Below are 20,598 nucleotides of genomic sequence, written 5' to 3'. Positions count from 1 at the left end.
GTACTTTTACGCACACCAGTTGTCTTGACCAATTATTTGTTTGGTTATGACGTCAGTACATTGAGAAACTACTTGCAGAAGTGGTTTAATTTGGAAAAGACATCAGGTCATTGCCACAACATTTCTGAACACATCATTTTAAGCGCAAAAAGAAGGTATCAATTCGTAAGGGCAACCATACGTATGTTGTCGTGTTATAGTACCTAAATGGTAAGTTACAAAACACAGAGGATTTATCAAAGTGAAAGCATCATTTACGCACAAAACAAGATAAATGGATATTGTTAATTTTTTTTTTCTTTCACACCTATCGCATTTACCCAACGGTCAGCGTACAATGTAGTATTGTGCACTTATATCGTTTATAGCTTCCTCACATATCTTGTAACCTGTAAATAACTCGAAGTGTTTCTGAGATATTTAACAGTGTCTCGATGGCCTGAGCGGTTATCGAGTCTCTTTGATGGTTAAACCTGCTTCTGCCCCGTTCTATAAAGCACCCAGAACCAAGATCTCTTCCCGAATAATTGTATTCATTTCTGTTATCTTCTTCATTACGACGGTGCATTACAACTTTCAATACAACGTTGTTAGGATGCCAGCAAATAGAACGAATTGACCGGTCTAAACTGGGCTCTTTAACGCTCTCCATTATGAGAGCTGATTGGTCAATAAATGTCACGTGATATCATGAGGCGCTTGAAGTAATATATTGCAGGAACATAAAATACAGTATGCATCAAGATTATCTGTGGGAGCGGATATAGATGATTCACGTGTGCTGTACTAGCAGTCGCTTGTTCACACATTCTGTTGCACACTAGCTGAAGGAGTTGATTCTCCTTGTATTATCTGGGACGCATTAAAATGGTTAGTTTAATACAAGAGTTTGTATCTTGTGATAACATTTTATGTGGTAAACAGGATATTGAATGACTCACTTTACTCGAGAACATACGATGAATTTATCATATGGGCCGCAGTATGGGATTATGCAGTGCATGTGCAAAGCGCTGGCCTCTGTGACGTATGTTACAAATACTTCATTACACAATACAAGCGCTAATTTCTGTGACGTATGTTACAAACCCAAACTGTCGACAAATATTCGACTGTATATCCCCACAAAAATGAACGTTTTCGTCTCTCCCAAGGGCAAAGAGTTTAAGCAAGGTTATTTGTGAGATTGTAAGATTAAATCCCGGGTGCGACAGACATTTTAACCGCCACAGAGATACGCACCTTTCTGAAATAACACATTATACAGCATGTTATACTGCAAGGTAATTTTAGAGTTTGAGGACTTCATTGCCACAATTCGTGCATAAATTGTCTTTGGGCGGTATATAAATCTTCCCAAAAAAAATAATTACATTTAAATATGTCTTTGGCTAACCCACAAGTTCATAATCGTTTTTCCAACGTGTAATTTTTCTGGATAGCTATGCCACTAAGCGTGGAGTATCAAAAAAAAAAAAAAAGTTTCCTTTACCGCCATGGCTGATTCTTCCAGAAATCGTTACGGAATTTATCAAAATGGAAACATTGTGCGTGTTCACGAGTTAGTTTTGTTTAACGAAGTATGGACTATGTGATCTTTTAGCAGAAAAAACACCATGAATTAAAACACCCTATAGCCATATTTAAGCATGACGTACTACCTTGAAGCTCTGTTAGGAAAACATGTTCTTCAAAATCACAAATATTAATCTTCAGCTTGCGGTGCCGAAGGAGGTCGATCAAGCAAAGGTCGATCAAGCACTAAAAGAGTCATGGTCGCCTGCCACTTTTACGGCTTTGTTAAGCAGCTTTGTAGAAATTTTGCACAAATCAAGCTCCAATGGAAATATATTTAACAAAACCTTTCTTACCTAATTTAATAGAACGAACTGCAAATGCATTGCGACAAATAAAATCCTTGCTGTTTTATTGAAAGCCAATTTTTACAGCTTTTGTCGAGTGCGTTTTATCGAAAAGCGTTCAATACGAAAAGCAAATATGAACAAACCAGTGAGCCAATAATGATCAGTTCGCTACAGGCATTTGTGCCAACTGTGGCGATGTTAACTACAAAGTCACAACAAAGTGTGTTCTGGCTAATCAGACGACAATACCGTCATCAGTCACCAGCTGCACTAGTGAGACTTGTTAGATCGAAACAATATGAACAAATGTCTACACCTCACAAATATGAACAAAATTAAGCGATAAAATACACTCAGTTTAGCAGCTAGCTCCGAAAACCGATATACATCCACCGAAGTTTCGACAAACATGAATCTGACAGCGAAGACAGGGAATCTGGTCTGCAAACAGAACAAAATCAAATTTAAAATTAAATTCAATCATTTGTATTTTGCGCATAAAATCGACCAAGCGAATGAATGTAAAACGCAAGAAATAAAATGACATATGGGCACCGATAAAACTATAATGTGAAGGTGATTTTGTTACAGAGAATCGCTGTTTACCGTATAAGGATCGCAGCCAGTCGCACTGGGAGGTGATGGGTTGCATAAGACGTTAGGTGGCCATATTTACATAGAATTAAACGACTGAAAACCCCGGTTAACGATACAAGGGCATTGAAACACCAATTGAGGTATGAGTTTGCATTACTGTTTCTTTCTGAAAGCTCTTTTGTCCAATAACCGCAATTCAAGCTATTACCTTCCACCACACTTTGTAAAAAAAAATCTTTGTATTTAAACGCAAAGTGTCGCGACTTGCCAAGCAATTCCCAATCCTGCTATTCTTGCAATCGAGTTTAAATTTGTTTACTGTGATTCCACTTATCGAACGACGAAAGTATTTTTGCGAAAGATTATGGTTTTGTAACCTTTAAAAAACACTTACGCGAGGCGTGATAACAGTTCAGACCTCTGGAAAACCAATCTCTGCTGCAATATGACTTCAGGCACTTCATGGCGAATCTCCAGTAGTATTTGTGGCCTGTAACGACACGCAACATCAGTGTTGTTGTTTCTTTATTAACTTGTGTCCTATTTAGTATAAGGATGGACGTTTATTTTTAAGTTACCACCTGTTGTTTGTAACCAAAAGCAAGGTAGCCTTCAAACAACAGCATATCACCGATTTGCATTGACGATTTTTTTATCAAAATATTCAAATTAGTCACAAAATGTCAGAAAGAGTATCGCTGGCAACCAACTGCGTTTACGCTCTTTCATTTAAAATAACAGTAATATATACATTACTAAAGATTAAATGAACTCGTCCGTTTCTGTTTTATTCAAATAGCACAAGCTTTTTCCGTTATTTTGTCATACCTATTTGAAAAAACACCATAGAAATGTTGAAAAATGTTACAACGTGTTAATTTCATAAAGCTATGTTACCGCCAGTCGTTTTTTTTTATCTAAAATGTTTTTTCAAACATGAAGAACACACAATGACATTTCTTATACCTTCCTATAGCGAATACATTTCAAGTGTGAAAAAGAAAAATGGCGTTTCATATTCTTCGAAGCATCACAGGATTACAAAATTTTTTTACCCTAGGCGTTTTAACCGCTCCCGAGATTAAATCTCCTGGGGATTATACATTTCCAAGTATGTTTTAGGGCTAAATATTGTTGGACTTCGATCTATGCAGAAACATATTTCAGCTTACCTATGTTTAAACACAAACAAACCTGCAATGATTTACAAAATATATTGTAAGTTCATACCCGTAGTTTTCCGTGTCTCACCAACCTCCGCAAACGACAAGATCAACATCACAGCAATTGTCATCAACAAGACGCGGTCCATGATTATTTATAACAATGTTTATTTCTGTTTACAAACCTGTAAAATAGAAGAAATTGATTGTTTCAGTATTTTCTATTTGTTAAGACGTCCAAGATTTATTGATACGTTTACTTAGCACAACTCAATGCTTTCTAGGGGCAAATCCTGTTCTGCATCCTCCGTTGTACTTGCGCTAGCGTTAATACCAAAGATCAACATTTGTTATTTCAAAAGTTTGATCATCATAAATTAATGACGTCACTTTATGACTATTTAAAATCACAGTCCAAACATAAAATAAAAATATAGACTGTGTTATCGTTTGTAAAGTTGTCTGACCCGCGGGTTATCTAGGTGGGTTATAAGTACCACATTTCTGAATGTGTCTGACACCCCGCCACTGCGCTCGAAAGACATCTGCAAGTATTAGCCGCAACATATAAGCGGCCTGCGCACACATTTGACAAAAAAGCGTGGTACGTTTTTGCGCGCCGAAGACTGACAAAAAATAACGATTTAAAAATGTGATTTAAAAAAACAAACAAAGTTTCTATGATCTTGCTAGTATTTTTTTAACGTTTCCGTTTTGTAACAAACAATTGACATGTTATTTAGACTAAAACTTCAGTTTATGTTAAAATTACATGACATACAATTACACGAACCTTCACAAACTCTTCTTCATCTACGGCTTATTAGCGAAACAACAAGTGCGGGAGCAACGCAATGAAGTTATGATTAAAACCTGTCCAGGTCTCACAGACAATTTAATTTCGAATGGGTGTTGGAAATAAAGCACTCAACACTTTATCAGACATCTGAACGCGATTTAGTATCGGTTGCAACCGTAACCTCCTGAGACATAAATAAATCAAACATTTAAAACATGTAGACCTTCCATTGGGAAAAGTGTAAGAATGCACTCTTGCGTGTGAAATGTTATGTAACATCTTTACGCATCGGTGAACGATCTACGTCGAGGCACAACGCTGTGGTTTTTCACATCTCAGTATATAATGGCGTGATTCGAGAGGCATCTCGGTTTCGCGGTCAAATCATAACTCAAAATCTTTTTTTCAAAGGTACGGTGAAAAATCGAATTTTCGACACCGTAGCCGTTCATGTGTATATGGCGAACAAATGTACACATGATGCGTTTATTTTCACATTTCAACATCTTATTAATCCTCTGACAGCAGCGTTTTGCTTTTCAACTACAGTATGCACATTAGACTTGTATGTTTCGGAACTGCTACAAGTTTCAAATGTTTTCATTGAACGCGTGCAAAGCGGGCGTTTGTCACGAACTTCGTCATGCAATAACTAACCATGAAAATATGTGCAAACCTATTTTACATTTAGACGAGCCTTTTCCATGACTATACGAGTGCCTTCAAACTTTGTTCAAAGACAGCAATTATGTTTTTTCTATGATTAAAGTAAAAACCCAAGCCAAAACGGCCTTTGTTTCCTTCAAAAATGTATAATAGCGCTTACTGCACGGCACTTAGCTATTCCGCAAACATTTATGCGTTTAATTCGTTTTGTGTAACAACACCAACCAAATGTCAATACGCCAAAGATGGAAGCATTGACTTAGACATAATATGATTTGAACCAGTTGTGGGTCGCCAAACTTCAACGGCTGCAGGAAAGAAATACATAATTACGTTACCAGAATGTTACGTAACAGTTGCAACGAACAGAATGTATGCAAGTGCACTTCTGGCTTCTGGCCAACATATATCTACCAACAGTCAGCATTTTTTCGAATTAGCCTTTAGTTATTTTGCAAACTCAGCCAAAAGTCTGATTGACACTTTCAATTGCTTTCTAACTGTGCTAACATGCCGAACTCCGACCTGATGCAAGTATCCAATTCTTACTTGCTGAATGCAACTGCACTGCGTTACGGGGAACGATGGACAGCAAAACCAAGCCAGTTTTCTGAATTTCTTCAAATTATTGATTCAACGATGTATTTTTTTTTGAATAAAGCCCTGTTGCTTGCGCTGTCAGGCAGATACATACAACAAACGCTCTTCTGGTCATACTATTCAATTATCTCAACGTTTCGGATGTCATATCAACTTGTATCGAGATGTTACTTCTCAAACGTGAACAATAAATGGTCTAGGCGCATAATTTAATGCCCCCAAGTCTCCATGAGTTGGTTTGTTTATTTCACGAAATAGAGTGCTTTGGTATTTTAAACAACACCAATAATTGAATAGACCATCCTATATACTCTACTGAAGATTTTAATACGCATCTACAACATTTTATCTCTTTACTTCCGCGAAGTTCTTGGTAAACAGAGTCTTTCACAGCCACAGGAACGAAACATTCCTAATGATGCCAACGAGCACCAGAAACTTGAGTTTTATAAGAACATCGTGGAGCCCGACGGCAAAAGTTTGGTTTTGTGGAATAAGTTATGTAACATCCAGTATCGTGGGACGTGGATGGAGGTAAAATAAAGACCGCTAAGTACTGAGAATAAATTACGCACCAGTGGGATATATTTTTATGACTGGAAACATTAAACGCTTGGCATCTGTTATTTCAATATTCAGATCGGTTGTATTGCATATATTTTGTGACAGGAATCGTCGCACATTTTGTTTTACTTCCGCACATTACAGTTTCCTTGCGTCCGTTTGAAAATGCCGTTGAATAAAATTCAGAGATTGGTTTGCTTTTTTCGTTTTGACCATGTAACTTTAAGTATTTCAACATTCGACCGCATCCGAAATTAAATTTCAATGACAATGACAAAAACACGAAATTTAGATTTCGAGGGAAATATACGAATTCGCAAATTTAGGAGTGTTTGGAAAAGGTAAAAAATAAACATGAAGGTTAAAAAATTGGTCCATGTTTTGCATACGCTGTCATGCCATTTTAAATCCAATACGTTATCCAACAAACAAATTACGAAACGCCACAGATATTGCAAAACTTGCGAAACCCCGAAACCAAAGGACATAGTCTCACGAAGCGCAAAAAAATGTTAAAAATTCTGTGAAGGCAATTGGTTTGTTTAGACAATATTCGAAGGTTTTTTTCGGAACCAATGGATAAGAAAAACGTTTTAAGTGGGGCCGTGCATGTATCACCAAAACACTACTCGTTCGACGAGGTTACAGCCACTGGCGAATGTGTGTGTACATAGTAAGCAAAAAGAAAGCTCCCTAGTATTTTTTCTGTGACTGTTATTGACGTCACACCAATGCACAGGGTTCACAAATGTATGGTGAACTGACAGGATATAAAATAGGGTGCAGGAAGTGTTTCACGTGGCCATTCGACAATATACCATGTCCACTCTCTGAGCTCCTGTACCTCAGTTGTAAAAAAGTGGCAGATCTAGCGTGGCTGCAATGCCTTGGGTGCTAAGCCAGTATAAATCTAGTAATAATAACAAGTATTATCAAATGGCAGGTTCCACAGGCACATACAACGCGTTGGGGGTTCGTAAAATTGTCCTCCAACTTGTTGTTACGCCTTCAACATCATTAACACAGCAAGTTGTTTGGTGACAACGGCGTTTTTGTGGCCAGCTGTGTTTTTAGGTTCCACAACATGCAAACACGTTTTAAATGCCAGTGAAAGACGATATACTTGAAATTTAAGTTGTGCCTCGAATGCAGTTTTTTTGTATCTCGTTGAACAAACTGTTGCGAACAAGTCTCTATTGGAAACGTTGCAATGTTTTCAGAAAAGTGACGGATTTGTAATTTCCCTCCCAATTCAAGTTTTATAAATTTAATAAAGCTTTTCTTTGTTAAAAAAGATAATTTTTGGACCATTCCGCTTAACTGTAACGCGTAAGCGACATAAAACACGCTTTTCCACTTAAGTGCTGAAGTGCTTTTTAGCCGTCGTACGTCCGTTTTTTTCAATTGGATTTTAGCCACAGCATGCGTCTTCGCAAAGAAAACATGACAACTTTAATGACCGTCGAACAATTTCGGAAACAATGACAGATATGGAAAGAATAAAATATCAAGTTCAGCAAACGCCTTTTTTTTTAAATTGGTACCAAATATTGCCTGTGATGATCCCATATTTAAGCGATCAAAACCGACGCTACAAAAACTACGTTTATTAGCAGCCAAAAGATTTGCGATGCACAGAAACGGTTATCAGCATTCCATTTCACCAAACACGGCAAAACAGGACGAAACGTGTCGACAAAACGTGCAGTTGGCAACGGAATGCACGGGATTTGATCTGAAAGCAATACAAAGACGATCGGTCAATTTGTTACAGCCTTGGGCCAGTGCATCTTTGGCTGTCAATAATGCTGTTGTGTATGTGCATAAAATATCAGTAATTTTGAATTTGGGGAGTATGGTATCGTTTGTATGGCATACGATGTTTTTTCTTCAGTGAAACAGTTTTAAACATAAAATTTAAGTTACGCAGAATATTATTAAATCAACTTCATGCTTATTTATATGATCTAGTGTGACACGGTGGCATGACGGCACCAATAGTTTTCCAAACAACGCCTTATTTCGATGGACTGATGCTGCAACAAGTTCACAAATAATTTCAATTTAAATTACTGCCACAAAATTTCTGACGTATTTCGAGTACGTATTTATCTTCTGCGTCACTAGAAATCAGAAATCACAAGGTAATATATGAAATAAATGTTAGTTTGTTATCCCTGCAGTTCATGAAACCCTCCATTGTTGTTGTTGAACTAAGAAAAACACAGAACTGCGGTCTGTACTTTTACGCACACTAGTTGTCTTGATTATAAAGACCAAATTATTTGTTACGGTATGACGTCAGCCGATTAAAAAACTAGTTGCAGAAGTAGTTTCAATTTGGCAAAGCCATCAGGTCATTTCCACAACATTTCTAAACACACTATTTTAAGCGCAAAAAGTAGGTATCAACTCGTAAAGACAACCATACGTCTTTTGTTTCGTGTTATACCTAAATGGTAAGATTTAATAGCGAAAGAATCATATAACCACAGAAAAAGATAAATGGATATTGTTAATTTTTTTCTCTTTCACACCTATCGCATTTACCCAACGGTCAGAGTACAATGTAGTATTGTGCACTTATATCGTTTATAGCTTCCTCACATATCTTGTAACCCAAATGTCGACAATTACACAGCAAAATATTCGACCGTACATCCCCACAAAAATGAACGTTTTCGTCTCTCCCAAGGGCAAAAAGTTTGAGCAAGGTTATTTTTGGGATTCTAACATCAAACTCGGGGGCCACACACATTTTTAACCACCACAGAGATACGTATCTTTCTGAAATAACACATTATACAGCATGTATACTGCAAAGTATTTTTAGAGGCATAAATTGCCTTTGGGCGTGATATAAATCATCCCAAAAAGGACAATTACATTCAAACATGTCTTTGGATAACCCAGAAGTTATAAATCGTTTTTCCAACGTGTACATGTACTTTTCAGGATATCATGTCACTGACGTGAAATAATAAAATGTAAAACCCAAAAGTTTCCTTTATCGCCATGGCAGATTCTTCCACAAATCGTTACGGAATTTATTGAAATGAGAAACTTTCGTGTTCACAAGTTAGTTTTGTTTAACGAAGCAACAAAACTTTTGTTTTTGAATCAAAGCTCCCTCCAGCCATATCCAAGCATGACGTACTACCTTGTAGCTCTGTCAGTAAAACTTGTTATTCAAAACCACAGATATCATTCTTCACCTTGCGGTGCCGAAGGAGCCACAAAGGTCGATAAACCACTAAAAGAGTCGTAAAAAATTTTTGCTACGTAATTCATGAGACCAAGTCAGCCGATGATGATGGCCTGCCACTTTTACAGTTTTGTTAAGCAGCTGTGAAAGACGTCAGAAAACTTTCACAAATCACGGTTCAATGGAAATACTTACAGGAAAATAAATTTAACAGAACCTTTCTTTATTTAACAGAACGATCTACAAATGCATTGTGACAATAGAAGTCTTTGTCGTTTTATTGGAAGCCAATTTTTACATCTTTTGTCGAATTTATTTCATTAAAAAGCGTGAAATACGAAAAGCAAATATGAACAAACCAGTGAGCCAATAATGATCAGTTAGCTACAGGCATTTGTGCACACTGTGAAAATGTCGTCTGGAAAGTTATCACAAAGTGAAATAGTCTCTGGCTAATCAGCCGACAACACCGTCATCAGTCACAGGCTGCACTAGTGAGACTTGTTAGATCGAAACGGTATGAACAAATGTCTACACCTTACAGTTATAAACAAAATTAAACGATAAAACGCACTCAGTTCAGCAGCTAGCTCCGAATACCGATATACATCCACCGAAGCTTCGACAAACATGAATCTGACAGCGAAGGCAGGGAATATGGTCTGCAAAACAGAACAAAATCAAATTTAAAATTAAATTCAATCATTTGTATTTTGCGCATAAAACCTGCTACGCGAATAAACGCAAAACACGAAATATCAAAATAGCATATGGGTACCGATAAAATCATAATGTGAAGGCGATTTTGTTACGGAGAATTACCGTTTATCGAAAAGGATCACATCCTGTCGCACTGGGAGGTGATGGGTTAGGTGGCCATGTTTACACATAATTAAATGACCAGAAACCCATCAGGTTAATAATCAAAGGGCATTGAAACACCACTTAAGGTATGTTTGCACTACTGTTTTTTTGAATGAAGAAGTCCACCAGAAAGCCCGTTTGTCCAATAACCACAATTAAAACTATTATCTTCCATCACATTTGCCAAAAATTATTTAAACGCAAAAAGTGGCGACTTGCCACACAATTCGCAATCCTGTTACTTAGGCCCCAAAAAATTAAATGTTTTTGCTTTAACTCCATTTATCGAACGACGAAAGTATTTTGCAAAATAATATGGTCATAACAGCTCAAAAACACTTACGCGAGGCGTGATAACAGCTCAGACCTCTGGAAAACCAATCTCGACTGCAATATGACTTCAGGCACTTCATGGCGAATCTCCAGTAGTATTTGTGGCCTGCAACGACACGCAACATCAGTGTTGTTGTTGCTTTAACTATCTCAGTCTATTGCGTTTATTTTAAAGTTGGACGTTCATTTTAAAGTTAACACCTGCTGTTATGACTGTAACAAGAAGAAAGGTCAAATAACAGCAAATCACCGATTTGCATTAACGTTTTATTTTCAAATAGGCCAAAAAATGTGTCAAATTCTAAATTCTAATTCTAACGAAAAGTTTAGTATTCATCATGATACATGGTATTCAAAACCTATTTTCAGTTTTTGAAAACAAAGAGTGTCGCCGGCACCCAGCTTCGTTTACACCCTTTCATTTGGAACAGAAATATATATACCTCGATCGATTAAATGTACTCGTCCGTTTCTGTCTTATTCAATGACTATATGCTTGCTTGTGCACTGCTTTTATAAGAGACTGACTGTTAAACAACTTTATTCGCACGAGCTTTCGCGAGATTGATACCAACGTAATTTACGCCTTGACGTGTGCGCGCTGTCCACGAGCTTTGTATATCGGACAAACCGGACAAACACTGAGACAAAGAATGAACGGTCACAAAAATGATATTCGGCACAACAACTACGAGAAACCGGTAGGAGCTCATTTCAACGAGCCTGACCATAGTGTTGAAGACTTGAGGGTCATGGTGCTACAGAAGGTTATAAGAAGAACGAGACTGGCGAGAGAGACGGCTGAACAACGGCACATCCAAAAATTTGACTCTATCAACCACGGTCTCAATAGAGACTGGGGCTTTATGAGTCATTATACGCACCAAGATGCCACGGGCACTCAGTGACCAACAATTATCACCTCTTCGTGCGTTTTTCCTTTTTTTCTTCCTTGTTTTTAGCGCTGTTACTGCATTTTGACACGTTATTTGCTGCACCTGAAGAAGCGAGATCAATCTCGCGAAAGCTCGTGCGAATAAAGTTGTTTAACAGTCAGTCTCTTATAAAAGCAGTGCACAAGCAAGCATATAGTCATAGATCAGAGACAGACACGACAAACTGAAGAAATTGTCTTATTCAAATAAAACAAGGAATTTTTCAGTGGTTATTGAAAAAAATCGTATACCGTTGACCTTTTTCGGATGCCGACACGAAACGGAAGATCCGTCGGTCAACCAAAATTGTGGGGTTTCAAAAAAATATTACTGGTGTTAGGAAATGTGAGCCATGTGTTGAATTATATAAAACTATACGCACCTATAATGCTAACACCAGTCGTTTTCATACTCACAAATTTTTAAAAATGTGGAGAATATACAATGACAAATACCTGCTGTTGTGACTGGAAAAAAAAGCTTTTCCATAATAACCACCATTTGATGCCCGAAACATTTAATTACAATTCTAATCTCTGCGTAGCAAATATATTTCAAGTGTGAAAAAGGAAAAATGACCTTTGATATTCTTAGAAGCATCACAAGATTTCACAGGTCTAGTGCCCTGGGCGTTTTAACCGCATTCGAGATTTAATCTCCTGGGGAATATACATTTCTAAGTTTGTTTCAAGGCTTAATATTGTCGAACTTAGATCAATGCTGAATTTTTCCTTTCTTTTAGTAAAAGGTCGTACCCACACCCACTCCTATGACATAATCTTTGTGACCTTTTTTCTGAGGCCGACACGAAATAAAAGGTTCGTCAGACACTCAAAATTTCGGGGTTTTAATGTAAGGGATGTGTTGAAATTCACAAAAAAAAAATATGAATAAAAAAAAATGGCGTTTCACATTCTTCGAAGCATCACAAGATTCCAAAGTTTGGTACCCTAGGCGTTTTAACCGCATACGAGATTAAATCTCCTGGGGATTATACATTTCCAAGTTTGTTTCAGGGCTAAATATTGTTGGACTTCGATCTATGTTGAAACATGCTTCAGCTTTTCAGTGTTTAAACATAAACGAAGCTGCAATGATTACAAAATATATTGTAAGTTCATACCTGTAGTTTTCCGTGTCTCACCAACCTCCGCAAACAACAAGATCAACATCACAGCAACTGTTATCAACACGACACGGTCCATGATCATTTATAACAGTTTTATATTTCTGTTTATAAACCTGTAAAATAAAAGAAATTTTTTTGTGAACTTTCTATTTGGATGAGTGATCCTGGCAAAAACGTCCAAGATTTATTGATACGTTTACTTGGCAGTGATGGTTTATTTAAAATAATGTTAGAGCACAACTCAATGCTTTCTAGGGGTAAATCCTGTTCGGCATCCTTCGTTTTGAGCCCCGTCGCGTTGTTCTTGCGCTAGCGTTAATACCAAAGATTAACATTAGTTATTTCAAAAGTTTGTTAATCATAAATTAATGACGTAACTTTAGGACTATTTAAGATTACAATCAAAAAATTTAATGAAAATTTAGACTGTATTATCATTTGTAAAGTTGTCTGACCTGCGAGAAATCTAGGTGGGTTATAACCACATTTCTGAATGTGGCTGACACCCCGCCACTTTGCGCTCGGAAGACGAACTACAAGTATTAGCCGCAACATATATATGCGGGCTGCATGCGCACACATTTGACAAAAAAGCGTTGCACATTTTGTGCGCCGAGGACAGACAAAAATTAACGAACTAAAAATACCGGAGCTTTGCAGGCAGAGTGGCACAAATGTGATTTAAAAAATGAATATCGCTTTCCCCTATGATCTGACCATAGGATTATTTTAACGTTTCTGTTTTATTTAACAGACAATCGACATGTTATTTGGACTAAAACTACAGTTTATGTTGAAACAAAACAATAACATGACATACAATTACACGAACCTTCACAAACTCTTCTTGACCAGCGAATCAACAAATGCGGGAGCAACGTAATTAAGTTATGATTTCAATTAAAATCAAAACCTTTCCACGTCTCACAGACTTTTTAACTTCGAATGGCTGTTGAAACTAAAGCACTAAACATCTGACATCTGAACGCGATATAGTATCGGTTGCAACCGTATAACCTCCTGAGACATAAATAAATCAAGCATTTAAAACATGAAAACCTTCTATTGGGAAAACTGTAAGAACGCACTCAGGCGTGTGAACTGTTATGTAACATGTTTACGCGCCAGTGATTTCGCCAATGACCTACGATGAGGCACTCTGTGGTTTTTTCCAGCATCTCTGTACAATGTCGTGATTTGAGAGGCACCTTGGTTCCGCAGTTGAACCATAACGCAAAGTCTTTTTTTCAAAGGTTCGATAATCTTCGAATTTTGAGGTTACGACTTGGTTGTTCGTGTGAACAAATATACACCTAATAACGGTTTTGGAACCTCAAAATACAGGTTACAATATAGAGGTTGTCACTGAAAACATCTTGATGGAGAGTGCGTGGTATTGAGACATGTCGTACTTGGTGACGTTGAAGCAGCGGCAAGTAACTCAATATGGAAGATATATTCGACTGCAATCTCGGCATATGTCTTTTGGGGGTTACAAAATGCTGCGAGCACTTCGGAAATTGCATTGGTTTCTAACATTCCACGCTGGTAATGATGTAAGGAATTTTGCCAGCTTTCATTTTGAATCTATACGTATAAACAAAGGAATTAGTTTTTTTATTCATCTTTAAGACAACTCGCCTGCAGATGTTAAGAAATTTTACACACCTTGCGAAACCCAAAAATAAAAGATCTGCCTCAAGATTCACGAAGCGCAAAAAAACTCTGTGAATGCAGTTGGTTTGTTTACACGCAAAATATTTTCGTGTTTTCGGAAACCAATAGATAAAAAAAATTTTTTAATTGGGGTCTTGCATGTATCATCAAACACTACTTGATCGACAGGGTTACAGCCACTGGCGAAAGTAACTTAACTTAAAGAGAGTTGTCCGTTATTGTGACTGTTATTGTCGTCACACCAATGCATATAGGGTACACAAATGTAAAGCGAACGTTAATGATGAAATAGGGTGCAGAAAATATTAATTCCGAAAAATTCCCTTATATTACGAGCGTGGGATTCGCCAGTTGTTAAATTCTGTGTAGTTGTTGCAGTTATTTACTCCGTAACATGTGTGATTTCCAAGTTATGAGAATTTAGATAAACGGTTCATCTTACCAACTATTTGAATATAAAGTTTTATTCAATATATGTGCAAAAAAGCCATAATATTGGAGATCCGTTGGGTACCCTGTACTGAGTACTAAACAATAAGGTTCACAGGCTTCGCAGCCAAGGCATTGCAGCCAAGCTGGATCAGCCACTTTTCCCTACAAGTCGGAGCGAGATCTGAAAAATCAAGCTCCCGGTGAGGTTTGAACTCACGACCCTGGGCTAACCAGGCCCAACGCTCTACCAACTGAGCTACAGGAGCTCAGTGGCTTAACGGGGTATATTGTGGCCAAGGTACACTGGTGCGCAAGCGCACAACTTGTCAGGCGACCTTCACATGCGTAGAGGATCTCCACCACCGTAATCAGACAACGCAAAAGTAATGCCTTGCTATGCGTAAGCATGGCATTACTTCTGAGTACTAAACAACATGACATACAAATACACGAACCTTCACAAAGTCTTCTTGAACAGCGAAGCAACAAATGCGGGAGCAACATATTCAAGTTATGATTTCAATCGAAATTAAAACCTTTCCACGTCTCACAGACTTTTTAACTTCGAATGGCTGTTGAAACTGAAGCACTAAACATTCTATCTGACATCTGAACGCGATATAGTATCGGTTGCAACCGTATAACCTCCTGAGACATAAATAAATCAAGCATTTTAAAAATGAAAACCCTTCCATTGGGAAAACTGTAAGAACGCACTCAGGCGTGTGAACTGTTATGTAACCTGTTGACGCGCCAGTGATTTCGCCAATGACCTACGATGAGGCACTCTGTGGTTTTTTCCAGCATCTTAGTACAATGTCGTGATTTGAGAGGCACCTTGGTTCCGCAGTTGAACCATAACGCAAAGTCTTTTTTTCAAAGGTTCGATAATCTTCGGATTTTGAGGTTACGACTTGGTTGTTCGTGTGAACAAATATACTCCTAATAACGGTTTAGGAACCTCAAACTACAGGCTACAATATAGATGTTGTCACTGAAAAGATCTTGATGGCGAGTGCGGGGTATTGAGACATGCCGTACTTGGTGACGTTGAAGCAGCGGCAAGTAACTCAATATGGAAGATATATAATCGACCGCAATCTCGGCATGTGTCTTTTGGGGGTTGCAAAATGCTGCGAGCACTTCGGAAATTGCATTGGTTTCTAACATTCCACGCTGGTAATGTTGTAATGAATTTTGCCTGCTTTCATTTTGAATCTATTTTTTTTTTGAAAAATATAAACAAAGGAATTAGTTTTTTGATTAATCTTTAATACAACTCGCCTGGAGAAAGTTAAAAAATTTTACACACCTTGCGAAACCCCAAAATAAAAGATCTACGTAACAAAGCGCAAAAAATCTGTGAAGGCAGTTGGTTTGTTTACACGCAAAATATATACAAAGTATGCCAAAACGGATGTGGCCAAACGGATCACTGTGGCCAAACGGATCATGCTTGGTAACCCATAGTGCTAAGGCAACATATATTTGCATTGGTGATTTTGCCTTAGCACTATGGGTTACCAAGCAGATCCGTTTGGCCATAGTGCGCTCCACAGTGGTTCGTCTCTGTTGTTTGGTACTCAGTATAGGGTACCCAACGGATCGACGTTGACCGAAAGGTACCACAAAGTGGAGACTAGTGTGCCCGCTAGTGTAAAAGCTAACACAGTGCCACTGTCAACAGCTGCACTGATGAGACTCTCCAAGTTTTATTCAAATAAACAATTGTATATCATAATGAAATTAACGCAGAAGTGTTTCACGCAGCCAAATGACAACATACCATGTCCACTTGCTGAGCTCCTGTATAGCTTAGATGTAAAAAATTGGAAGACCGGCTTGGCTGCAATGCCTTGGGTGCTAAGCCAGTATAAACCAAATTTTTAAACGTACTGTATCAGTCTTCATATGCATACGAACTAAATTCACTTGATTAGGCACTCTTTTGTAAAAGACTGACTTTTGTATTGCAAAAATTACACTAACTTTCGCGAGTTTCCCTCGCTTCATCAGGTGTAAATAAGTATAAACCAAGTAATAATAACAAGTATTATCAAATAGCAGGTTTCACAGTCAAAAACAACCTGTTGGAGCTTCATAAAATTGGCCTCCAACTTGTTGTTACGCCTTCAACATCACAAACAGAGCAAGTTGTTTAGTGACAACGGTGTTTTTGTGGCCAGTTGTGTTTCTAGGTTCCACAACATACAACCACGTTTAAAATGCCACCGAAAGACGATACACTTGAAATATGAGTTGTGCCTCGAATGCAGTTTTTGTCTGGTTTTCTGGTTGAACAAATAGTTGCGAACCGATCGCATTGGAAATGTTGCAGCTTTTGGAAAAGCAACGGGTTTGCAATTTCCCTTCAAGTTTGTAAATTTATAAAATCTTTTTCCTTTCCAATGAAGATGATTATTTGGACCATTCTACTTAACTGTAACCCGTAAGCGACCTAAAATACGCTTTTCTGCTTTGTACTTCAATGTTTAGCCGGTGTTCGTCCGTTATTTCCAATCAGATTTTGGGCCACTACAAGCGTTTTCCCAAAGAAAACATTAATTTTAAGAACAGTTGAACAATCTTGGAAACATTGACAGATACGGAAAGAATGAAATATTGAGTTTTGCAGGAGAGCTTTTTTAAAATTGGTACCAAATATTGCGTATGATCATCCCATGTTTAAGTGATCAAAACCAACGAAGCAAAAATTACGACTTTTATTAGCAGCCGGCGACGGCTTTCTCAAACACAGAAAAAGCGTAATGTGATGTAAAAAGGTAAAAAGAGGCAACGCTTTGGGGTACGCACAATGCCGCCATGAACTGGAAAATCCACACTCACACAATACGTTCTTATGTACAAAAGATCGACTTGCGATGCACAGAAATCTGTTTCTCAGCATCCCATTCCACCAAACACGGCAAAACAAGACGATACGTGTCGACAAACGTGCAGTTGGCAACGAATGCACGGGATTTGATCTGAAAGCAATACAAAGTCGATCGGTCAATTTGTTACAGCCTTGGGCCAGTGCATCTTTGTCTGTCAATTAAGTACACCCGATAATGCTGTTCTGTATGTGCACAAAATATTGGTAATTTTAAATTTGGGGAGTATGGTATCGTTTGTATGACATACGATGTTTTTTTCTTCAGTAAAACAGTTTTAAACATAAAAGCAGAATATTATTACAATCATTTCATGCTTATTTATATGATCTATTGTAACACAGGGACCTGACGGCACTAATCGTTCAGTTTTGGGTGGGCCATTGTGTTTACACCTTACTCTCCGGGTGGTTGCACCAAACTATGGTCTGGTACCCAAAACAAAACAAATTTCTTTGCCTGGCAGTTCGTCTTATATAATAACATAAAGGTGCACTGTTGAAACAATAAAGGTCGAAATACCATCTGTATGCAGCGCACAATATCGTTTGCAATAAAACACAGAAACGTGACAACATGTTGTTATGGAGTGATTTTCACATGGCAACCTATTAAATTTTTCACTATTTCTGGCAATGGTTCGACAACATTGGTTGCTTATTAACAATAGAAAATCACAAACCGATGCTTAGCATAACTCACGTCTTGATAAGTGACAGCCCCAGCCTCGTGAAAGCCAATCTCTGCTGCAGTATGAACTCAGACATTGGTAGAAGAAACGTCTGTAGTGATCTCTCCCTGAGGTAAATACAGATAGACAAACTCCAAACTCAAGGAATCATTATGTAACATGATTTCGTGGGAGTTATTTTACCGATTGTTTATGTGTAAAAGTTAATTGTCGGAAAGTGTTTGCTGTTACAACATTTATCGCCTGGGTACGATTTTTTACACTTTATTTATCACCAACGAAAATTTTTTGTAGAGATTATCTATAAAGCTATTGCAATGTATAGAACTGCGTTTAAAGAAAGTTTACCTGGTAAAGAAGTTGACGATTCTCGTAAGCCAGAACGGCCATAATACAAATTATTAGATTAAAATTTCCAAGAGATTGGACTGTAACTTCTTGGCGTAACGATAAGAATAACAGACGATTATCAACCGATAGGCTTTTCGATAAAGATTTCTTGACACACTTTGAACATATTTACCTATATCTTTTCTTTTGTGGTAGCCGTTTCCCTCATGCGCCATGCTAGCTACAATGATTGCAATGGCGATCACGTAAGGTAATCTAATGCTAGACAACTTCATCGCTGATAACACTTAAGTTTACTTTACTGCTTGCAAGAAACCTGTGAGAAAAAATAATGTGTATTGAGCACTGAGCGAAACGAGTCTAAATGCAAGCATCCCCCAATGGCATCTTAATTTCAACATTTTTACGGAAAATACTCTTTGCTAGACTTTCAACTCTCAAGCAGTGAACAATAAACACTTTGCACGTTCAAATGCTGTGACAGAAACGTTACAGCTTACATAACAGCGTAATCGTATACCCCAAAAAATCGGGCTCTGGTCGATCGAGCAAGCAAAATCTGCGGTCAAACCCAACCAAGGTCATACCCCTATCCTATATCACTGCGTTTTTCAACGCAATCGGGACTTATACCAAGCTGGCGAGCACATATTTTGATAATCCTCGTTTCGTACAGCATTGTATATTATTAAAAGCGGCGCCCGCCAAACTGGCCACTCAAAATGCAGCAGACGAACTGTCTTGTTTGAATAAAACCCTTTAATTGCCGATGTTGCGTTGGTTTTTCTCCCCGTGACGTAGTCAGGACAGCAGGAGGACACGGAGGTTTCACAGAAGCGCGCAGTTTGGTAAAAGTGGGGGTAAACAAAGACTTATGTACCGGGCCATCGAAAACCTGACGGAGCACGATTTGACCTGAATGCTCCAAGCCTGTTGTTGAGCTAAGGACACGCGTGATGCCGTACTCAGTTACAATGGTAAACTATGCTGCCTATCTATAATGGTGAACACCATGCAGGGCCATAGCTATACAAAAGCTTCGTAAACACTTATAAATAATTGTTCAAAAGTATAGTAGAGGCTGGTGTGTGTTTAAATAAAGCTTATTGGAAATAGTCGATTTTTTATTCCAATGAAAACGATGCTTTAGTCGAGGAATGGCAAATCCATGCATTTTTGTGTAAGTTTTTGATTACAAAAGCATTCCACTTATTAAAAGAACGAAGGGAAACTTATCATTTTACACGTAACTTCAACATTTTATCAAACCAATGGAACCACTGTTTAGTTTGGTTTCACATCTGACTTCTGCCAACATACTATTCCGACTAACTCGAGGGAAAATTGCGGGAATCCTAAGCAATATTTTTGGAAACACACAAATAATATTTTTAGTTGTGGAATTCCCAAACAGTACTTTGACGCACCCAAGCCACAGTAAGTATAGGAAACGGATACAAAAGTTCAACTTTAACTCCACAAGTATCTCATAATTACAGGCTGGCGTCTAAACGAAGTCAACCAGCCAATCCCACAAACCAATAAATGTATTCCTAGATATAAATCTCATGTTGGGCAAAATTCACTGGGCTTAATTTCGTAGTTGTGGCAACGGTGTCTTTCTTTCGGTTCTATGCAGTGTTAATTTACCAAGTGACACTCAAACATTTTCGCGAGGGTTAATATGCTTGACTCACCTAATTTGGTTGTAGAACAACATTTATTTACATGCAGTGGCGTCAGTTCGGCGCCAGTTATGACGAAAATCAATAAATAAAATCTTTAGCGAAACTCGTGCTTTGAACTTTGCTGATTTTCTGCGATAAATTCCCA

At 37.9% G+C, this 20,598-nt stretch overlaps 1 protein-coding gene, 2 long non-coding RNA genes and 1 other non-coding gene across 4 annotated transcripts; all 4 read right to left on the bottom strand.

Moving 5' to 3' along the window:
- Nucleotides 1-2,015: 2,015 nt before the first annotated feature.
- On the bottom strand, nucleotides 2,016-3,812 carry LOC145909158 (uncharacterized). Its single transcript, XR_014403111.1, has 3 exons — nucleotides 3,693-3,812; nucleotides 2,857-2,952; nucleotides 2,016-2,306 (listed from the first exon to the last, which is right to left on the bottom strand). It is a non-coding gene; the product is annotated as an uncharacterized LOC145909158 (long non-coding RNA).
- Nucleotides 3,813-9,727: 5,915 nt separating this feature from the next.
- Nucleotides 9,728-12,835, bottom strand: LOC145909051 (uncharacterized). The gene is made up of 3 exons (XM_082996373.1): nucleotides 12,715-12,835; nucleotides 10,667-10,762; nucleotides 9,728-10,121 (listed from the first exon to the last, which is right to left on the bottom strand). Exons 1-3 carry the CDS (start codon nucleotides 12,800-12,802, stop codon nucleotides 10,039-10,041), a joined length of 267 nt encoding a protein of 88 aa, XP_082852499.1. The 5' UTR covers nucleotides 12,803-12,835; the 3' UTR covers nucleotides 9,728-10,038.
- Nucleotides 12,836-15,021: 2,186 nt separating this feature from the next.
- On the bottom strand, nucleotides 15,022-15,095 carry Trnat-ggu (transfer RNA threonine (anticodon GGU)). Its single transcript has one exon. It is a non-coding gene; the product is annotated as a tRNA-Thr (tRNA).
- A 2,471-nt stretch (nucleotides 15,096-17,566) lies between these two features.
- On the bottom strand, nucleotides 17,567-19,077 carry LOC145909157 (uncharacterized). The gene is made up of 3 exons (XR_014403110.1): nucleotides 18,938-19,077; nucleotides 18,426-18,521; nucleotides 17,567-17,816 (listed from the first exon to the last, which is right to left on the bottom strand). It is a non-coding gene; the product is annotated as an uncharacterized LOC145909157 (long non-coding RNA).
- Nucleotides 19,078-20,598: the final 1,521 nt, after the last annotated feature.

This window comes from Ascidia mentula, chromosome 7 (genome assembly GCF_947561715.1).
Source record: "Ascidia mentula chromosome 7, kaAscMent1.1, whole genome shotgun sequence".
Lineage (NCBI taxonomy): Eukaryota > Metazoa > Chordata > Ascidiacea > Phlebobranchia > Ascidiidae > Ascidia > Ascidia mentula.
This window is presented reverse-complemented; position numbering and strand designations above follow the sequence as displayed.

Bases quoted from the DNA above. Each gene is read 5' to 3' on its own strand.
- LOC145909051 (XM_082996373.1), bottom strand. From the start codon at position 12,802: ATGATCATGGACCGTGTCGTGTTGATAACAGTTGCTGTGATGTTGATC. The intron at 10,763-12,714 runs GTATGAACTTAC...GTGTCGTTGCAG, and splicing joins TGAGACACGGAAAACTACAG to GCCACAAATACTACTGGAGA. The intron at 10,122-10,666 runs GTAAGTGTTTTT...TCTGTTTTGCAG, and splicing joins GAGCTGTTATCACGCCTCGC to ACCATATTCCCTGCCTTCGC.